This window comes from Schistocerca cancellata, chromosome 3, assembly GCF_023864275.1.
Source record: "Schistocerca cancellata isolate TAMUIC-IGC-003103 chromosome 3, iqSchCanc2.1, whole genome shotgun sequence".
Taxonomy (NCBI): Eukaryota; Metazoa; Arthropoda; class Insecta; order Orthoptera; family Acrididae; genus Schistocerca; species Schistocerca cancellata.
This window is the reverse complement of record NC_064628.1, coordinates 37,417,997-37,426,437: the sequence shown is the minus strand read 5'-3', so window position 1 is coordinate 37,426,437 and position 8,441 is coordinate 37,417,997. Positions and strand designations below refer to the sequence as shown.

General features: G+C 38.6%; 1 protein-coding gene across 2 annotated transcripts in view; it reads left to right on the top strand.

The window, feature by feature from the left end:
* The first annotated feature begins 2,053 nt into the window (after window positions 1–2,053).
* The window catches only part of LOC126176861 (WD repeat-containing protein 19), a 355,977-nt gene continuing 349,589 nt past the window's right edge, over window positions 2,054–8,441 (top strand). For both annotated transcript variants that reach the window (XM_049924048.1, XM_049924049.1), the window contains exon 1: window positions 2,054–2,370. In XM_049924048.1, the coding sequence (XP_049780005.1) occupies window positions 2,356–2,370 (15 nt within the window). In that variant the 5' untranslated portion in view covers window positions 2,054–2,355. The remainder of the gene's footprint in view (window positions 2,371–8,441) is intronic.

Genomic DNA, 8,441 nt, shown 5'->3' with positions numbered 1-8,441 from the left:
GCAGTGTTAACAATTTGAGCCACATCGAAAGTTCTTAAAATATTTAGAAAGTGCTTACTAATTTCACACTCCTACCTGTGTTAATGTTCATATCATTGTATAATATTAAGCTACTTTAGGGGTCTGACACACAATTCAGGACTCCAGTTAATTTGGTGAAGAAAGTGTCCACATTACCACTAGGTGAACGGTAAACCAACAGAATGAGTAGCTTCTTATAAGCATCTATCGTTACATCAATGACTGACAATTCAAAATGTTTATCTACACCATTTGTGTTAGGATATTCCCTAGCTTTAAAATACGTGCCAACCATGATATAGATATATGATCCCCCATCCTTTAAGGTAGACCTACAATGGCAACTTGCACATTCACATGATGATGACACTTTATGCTGCAGTTAATGATCCCTACACCAGTGCTCTGTAATGCATACTACCATGCTGACATTGATTCTTATTTCAAGTTGGTGTACTTTATTTAATGCACTGCACATTTTGATGAATAATAGATAGATAGATAGATAGAGAATGTTCCAGGTTGCACTCCAGTGTGGCACATTCCTTTCTTGTGTACATAGTGAAGTAGTCTTAAAGTTGTTTGATCTCATTTTAAGTGTGACAGCTTTTTGTCATTGTTTATCCTAAAATGGCCCTCCTTCTCCGACTCATGACAACAGGTATTTGACGATGTGTAGCCACACAAACACCCACTATTCTCTCACTAATCAGCTCCACCAACCTCCTTACCCAAATCTGTTGACGTGCAGAAGATTCCTATTGTCCATTTCATTGATCCCTGACACTGAGCTCATTTTCTGGTTACATAGCATGATGAGCATCAGGCGTCATAGTATTCTGGAATCATGGAAATGTCCATTTGGTGTATGAATATTATATTTTAGGTGAAAAGGGAATGACATAAGTGGTTATATTTTAGATAAAGTGTACTTTTTCGAGCACTTTTTTTGTTTGTGGCGATTTTGAAGAGTCATAGAAGTCGGGCCGTCTTTAGGAGAAAAGTCTGTTATGTTTTTAAACACATTAACCTACATAAAACGCGAATATCACGTGTTTTATTAATTTGCTTTTGCCTTTATAACTGAGACAGCAACCTCATCTATGCCTGCTGACTTCTTATTTTTAAACTGTTGTATGGTTTTCTTAACTTAAAGCTCAGTTGTTGCAGTGTTTATTGAGTGGCTTCCCATAAGATAGGAAACAACTCTGCTACCTGTTGTTTTGTACTGCTGTTAACTGTCTTCTTGATATAATTAGCTGTATTGTAATTGAATGAAACCATGCGTCATTTATCGGACGTGAACAGTTCCGTATCAAAGGCAGTAAAGAGAACATCTGAATGTCTCGATATTAGTACCTACATTCGAGTGAGAAGGTGTCAATACGTGCTTCACTCATCACATAGATGAAAATCTTGTCATAAATGTGCAATTTTAAAATATATTGTGGATTTTAGCAACTGACAAGCATCAGAGGAGTGCTACACATGTATAAATGGCAAGTTCCGGGAGGTGCACTTTAGCTGTGTACACAAACCTTTTTGTAATTTATTTTTAACAAGGTGTGGAATGTGCAATATACTCTCCACAAATATGTCAACATGATATGAGTAATGAATGCACGATGGAACATTATAAGGTAACCACAACAATTTTAAAAGATCTGAAGATGGCAATCTTACTTGTCGAAAACGGTCAATAATATACACTTATGTTCGCGTTCGTGGCTAAAATTTTTTTTATGTACTGTATATCTCTATATGTGACTCCTGCCATTAGGCGTATAGATAAAACGACAAACAAATGTAAGAAAACCATCAGTCTAGGCACCAAATAAATCTTCACCTTCCTGTCAATGCTTCCCAAGAACATTATAAGTTATAACGATATCTTTGAAATTCGAGTGGAACTTACTGGTCAAACAGTGGTGGCCTGGTTGGAATTCTTTGGTGTAAACAATATGGTGGTGCAATTGAGCAACAATTTAAAAACATTTTTGATCAAACGACAAATAAATGCAACAAAACCAAGAGTCTAGATACCACATCAATCGTCACCTTCCAATCAACTCTTGGGATGTCAAAAATTGATTTTTCCTAGAACACGATAACGATATCTTTGAATTTCGTGTGGAACTTACTGGTTAATTAGTCGCATGTGGAATTCTTTGGTGTAAACAATATGGTGGTGCAATTGATCAACAATTTAAAAACATGTCATAGTAATTTGAAATAAATCACAATGGACACAGATATTTTACGTATTAGTTGTGCAAGGATAGGTAAATGGTTGGTTCAAGGCCCTGGTTAGCTGTCAACCGCTAAGCGCTCGATATGACGACAGAGAAGGTATAAACATTTTTCAAATTCCATGCACGATATTAATGCCAATCACAGTCTTACAATTTAATGACCCTGTGACATTGCATAATCCACTAGTGTGATTTATTTTACTGAAGCCGTATTAGGTTGGAATAAATTATGGCAAATATACACCAATTTTTGAATGAATTTGAGTGATTGAAACAAAGCGGCAGACACCTTTTTTTCCAGTTACGCGCCATATACTGTGATCGCACGTCGATAGTTAAGTTACACGCCGAAACCTGATCATCCCGATTATGTCGAATGCCATGACTACGGTCCGAAACCTGGCCCTCCCGAATCAAGTCAAGTACCGTTACCAAGTATAAAGTAGCCCGTTATTTTTTTTAATTGCAAATAATTCTAATAACTTTTATTACCATACATTTGCGGTATTCATAAATTATAAAAACAGTTAAATTACAGTTGAGTTGCAACAGTTTTCTTCTTGTACCCATCATTCACCAACTTTAATCTACCTGTTTGGAATCCCTTTAGCTAGTTATTAATGTGTTGTATAGATCATACAGTAATCGTTATGATGAATGTGTCTAATGAATAAAATGGGGAGAAAACCACACACTAAGAAAAAGAAAATATTTATGTGCATACTGGCTGACCATATACATACATCATTTTTTGCACAACCTCCTTGATCCACATTTGAAACTGCTTATGCTGTCTGTCAGACATTTTATGTGTAAGAGTAGATAGTCAAACAGTATTATAGTAGCATATTCCATCCCTTTTCGTGTGAAAGTTAGATTCATTAGAAGATAATGCAGATCACTTTTTTCAATTCAGATGGATTGTTGTTAACAAATTTACAATTTGTAGGTATATAGAACGGAACTGTCATATAATCTCAGTCAGAGGTAAAGCAGGTGGCAGATTGCAGTGCAGTGGTGGAATACTAGGGAAGTACAATGAGTCTCCAAAGGAGGTAGCATACAAAACCCTGCAACCCATCCTTGAGTACTGCTCAAGTGTGTGCGACATGTACCAAATAGCGTTAACATGGGATATTCAGCATATATAAAGAAGCACAGCACAAATGGTCTATTTTATTATACTCTGTTCTAGTTTGTTTGACATGTTGGAGAGTGTCATGAAGATGCTGAAAGAACTGCATTAGGCAGGTGTTTGAAGATAGATGCAATCGATCCTGTGGAAGCCTACTAAAAAGTTTCTAGAACCAGCTTTGAATAAAGAGGAATATTCAGTGCGAGTGGTCAGCTTCAGCCAGTGATGTAGGAAACATACGACAAATGGTGTAAACAACGTGGTGACTACAATATGATAGCAGTGATGATTTTTTCAAACAGGTTGAGCTACAGATCAATCTGCTGGCAAAACAAGATTTTTTTTTTTTTAATTTAATTTGTTGGTTTCACCAACCCACAGCCAGACTGTCACATTCCAACCTACCCAAGATCTCGGACTAAGCTTCAGGCCAATCTGTCACCTCAACCAGGTTTTTTCTTTCTTTGATGTTTGTCAGCTTCGCGAACTAACAACAGTACTGTGAATATGTGTACCAAAATGTGACATCACAACAGCTATTAGCTTTACATACTGGTCAAACTGACGACTCATAACAAATATTCCTCTTGACCCTCAGTTTTAAGTGAGCAATTTAGGATTATATTACACATCACTCCATATTGCTCCCATAGGAAAGATTAGACTAATTATGGTGCTCACAGAGGATCTTAAGCAATCATTCTGCCTATGCTCCAAGTGTGAATGGAACTGGAAAAATCCATAATAATATGTGTAATAGGGTATACACTCTACGATGCACTTCACAATGGTTTGCAAAGTATAAATGTAGATGCAGTGAACTAATGTACTCTAAGCCTGTGCATAATATTCACAGCTGCTTAAAGATATGCCTGCAATATGTATGTATGAAACCCTACACACAATATTAATTACTTACTTTTGTGCAATGAACACTTTTTGTCTAAGTGATGTGTTACCTCAGAAAATTATTCCAAAGACATCAGTGAATGAAAGTAAGCAAAATATGGTACCTTACTGACTTCTGTGGGCCCAAAGTTGGCAGTTATTCTGATGGCAGTACATAACTGAACCCAAACTTTTTAGCAAGTATACTTTTTAATGGGTGTATTGTATTGTTTTCCCCTCCTTAAGTTTTCATCAAAATATGCACCTAAGAGCTTGAATTTTCCACCCTTTGTAAAATTTTTTGTTGGTGTACTAGTTTTATTAGTTGGGTCGTTTTTAACTATACAAAACTGGATGAGCTGTGTGTTTTCCAAGTTAAAGTTAGCCAGTTGTATAAAACCAGTTGGGAACTTTAAAAATAAAACATCATTTATTATTTTCTCCGTTGATTCTTCCTTGCTCAATTTTGCAACAGTGTTTGCATAACTGCAAACAGGACTAATTCTGCCTCTTGGTTGTACTTAAACAGCCTAAGATAATTTTGGACATTCTGTTTCTTAAACAAGAACAAAAACTGCCAAGTGTTGAACATAGTCAGTAAAAACTTAATTTCTCAAATAGAATAACGAAATGATTCCAGAAGATCCCAGCTGGTGATATTTTATCATGTAAATATTTAACTATGTGCTCAGATAATGTACAAATAGCTGACTCAGTAGGGCAGCCCTTTTCAAAAACCAAATTGTGAGGTACTAAGTGTCCCACTACTACACTGGTAGCTGAATACCCTGGAGTTCATTGCATACTCAAAAATTTTAGAAAATCTGACATCTGTGTAGTCACCCTACTCATAGAGCGGCCTAGCAACAGCAAATTTTAAAGCTGTCTAGGCAAACACGCTGAATTAATTATGCACTATTTAAGTGACGAACATTTAGTGTTATAGGGACACAACCTTTTAGTGTCCTGTTGGAGATGTTCACCCCCATATGAACTTTTACTTTTTATAATGGTGATGATTTACTTTATTTCAGATAGAAATGTAAGCTTAATTTTTAACAATGGAAAATCGAAGATGGAATGTAACAATATTATGAAAAGGAAATTGCTACTCACCATATAGTGGAGGTGCTGGGTCACAGATAGGCACAACAAAAGGACTCTCACAATTAAAGCTTTCAGCCATTAAGTCTTTCGTCAATAATAGATGACACACACACACACACACACACACACACACACACACACACACGACTTCAGTCTCAGCTGCGAGAAGCAGCACCAGTCCTTGATGGGAGTGGTGACTGGGTGGGAGTAAGGAGGAGGCTGTAGTGGTGAGGGAGAGGGATAGTATGGTGAGGATGGCGAACAGTGAAGTGCTGCAGATTAGACAGAGGCAGGGGGAGGTGGGGGGGGGGGAGTAGTGGAAAACGAGCATTCCCCTTGTAACTCAGTACCACTCAGGACTGGGGTACTGAATTACATTCGCACTGGGGTTTCCACTACCTCATTGTGCCCTGAAATGAGAAATGTCCTGCCCACTATCCTTCCCACCCATCCCACAGTGGTATTCCGCCATCCACCGAACCTACACTATATACTCATCCATCCTTACACAACCCCTGCTCCCAATCCCTTACCTCACGGCTCATACCCCTGTAGTAGATCTAGAGTCAAGACCTGTCCCATATATCCTCCCACCACCACCACCACCTACTCCAATCTGGTTACTGACATCACCTATTCCATCAAAGGCAGCGCTACCTCTGAAACCAGTCATGATCTACAAGCTAAGCTGCAACCACTGTGCTGCATTCAATGTAGGCATGACAACCAACGAGCTGTCTGCCCGTACAAATGGCCACCAACAAACTGTTGCCAAGAAACAAGTGGACCACCCTGTTGCTGAACATGCTGCCAAACATGATATCCTTCATTTCAGTGACTGCTTCACAACCTGTGCCACACGGTTCCTTCCCACTATCACCAGCTTTTCTGTGCCACACGGTTCCTTCCCACCATATGTATATGCGGATGGATATGTGTGTGTGTGCGAGTGTATACCTGTCCTTTTTTTCCCCCTAAGGTAAGTCTTTCCGCTCCCGGGATTAGAATGACTCCTTACCCTCTCCCTAAAAACCCATATCCTTTTGTCTTTCCTTCTCCTTCCCTCTTTCCTGACGAGGCAACCGTTGGTTGCGAAAGCTAGATTTTTGCGTGTATGTTTGTGTTTGTTTGTGTGTCTATCGACCTGCCAGCGCTTTTGTTTGGTAAGTCTCATCATCTTTCTTTTTAAATATATTTTTCCCACGTGGAATGTTTCCCTCTATTTTTTTATATATATATATATATATATATATATATATATATATATATATATATATATATAATAGAAGGAAACATTCCACAAAGGAAAAATATACTTAAAAACAAAGATGATGTGACTTACCAAATGAAAGTGCTGGCAGGTCGACGGACACACAAACGAACACAAACATACACACAAAATTCAAGCTTTCGCAACAAACTGTTGCCTCATCAGGAAAGAGGGAAGGAGAGGGAAAGACGAAAGGATGTGGGTTTTAAGGGAGAGGGTAAGGAGTCATTCCAGTCCCGGGAGCGGAAAGACTTACCTTAGGGGGAAAAAAGGACGGGTATACACTCGCACACACACACACATATCCATCCACACATATACGTATATGTGTGGATGGATATGTGTGTGTGTGTGCGAGTGTATACCCGTCCTTTTTTCCCCCTAAGGTAAGTCTTTCCGCTCCCGGGACTGGAATGACTCCTTACCCTCTCCCTTAAAACCCACATCCTTTCGTCTTTCCCTCTCCTTCCCTCTTTCCTGATGAGGCAACAGTTTGTTGCGAAAGCTTGAATTTTGTGTGTATGTTTGTGTTCGTTTGTGTGTCTGTCGACCTGCCAGCACTTTCATTTTTTTTATATATATATATATATATATATATATATATATATATATATATATATATATATATATATATATATATATGGATATAATAGAAGGAAACATTCCACGAAGGAAAAATATACCTAAAAACAAAGATGATGTGACTTACCAAATGAAAGTGCTGGCAGGTCGACAGACACACAAACACAACACAAACATACACACAAAATTCAAGCTTTCGCAACAAACTGTTGCCTCATCAGGAAAGAGGGAAGGAGAGGGAAAGACGAAAGGATGTGGGTTTTAAGGGAGAGGGTAAGGAGTCATTCCAGTCCCAGGAGCGGAAAGACTTACCTTAGGGGGAAAAAGGACGGGTATACACTCGCACACACACACATATCCATCCACACATATACAGTCACAAACAGACATCTGTTTGTGACTGTATATGTGTGGATGGATATGTGTGTGTGTGCGAGTGTATACCCGTCCTTTTTCCCCCTAAGGTAAGTCTTTCCGCTCCTGGGACTGGAATGACTCCTTACCCTCTCCCTTAAAACCCACATCCTTTCGTCTTTCCCTCTCCTTCCCTCTTTCCTGATGAGGCAACAGTTTGTTGCGAAAGCTTGAATTTTGTGTGTATGTTTGTGTTGTGTTTGTGTGTCTGTCGACCTGCCAGCACTTTCATTTGGTAAGTCACATCATCTTTGTTTTTAGGTATATATATATATATATATATATATATATATATATATATATATATATATATATATATATATATATTTAAAAAGAAAGATGATGAGACTTACCCAACAAAAGCGCTGGCAGGTCAATAGACACACAAATAAACACAAACATACACACAAAACTCTAGCTTTCGCAACCAACGGTTGCCTCGTCAGGAAAGAGGGAAGGAGAAGGAAAGACAAAAGGATATGGGTTTTAAGGGAGAGGGTAAGGAGTCATTCCAATCCCGGGAGCGGAAAGACTTACCTTAGGGGGAAAAAAGGACAGGTATACACTCGCACACACACACATATCCATCCATACATACAAGACACAAGCAGACTGCTTGTGTCTTGTATGTATGGATGGATATGTGTGTGTGTGCGAGTGTATACCTGTCCTTTTTTCCCCCTAAGGTAAGTCTTTCCGCTCCCGGGATTGGAATGACTCCTTACCCTCTCCCTTAAAACCCATATCCTTTTGTCTTTCCTTCTCCTTCCCT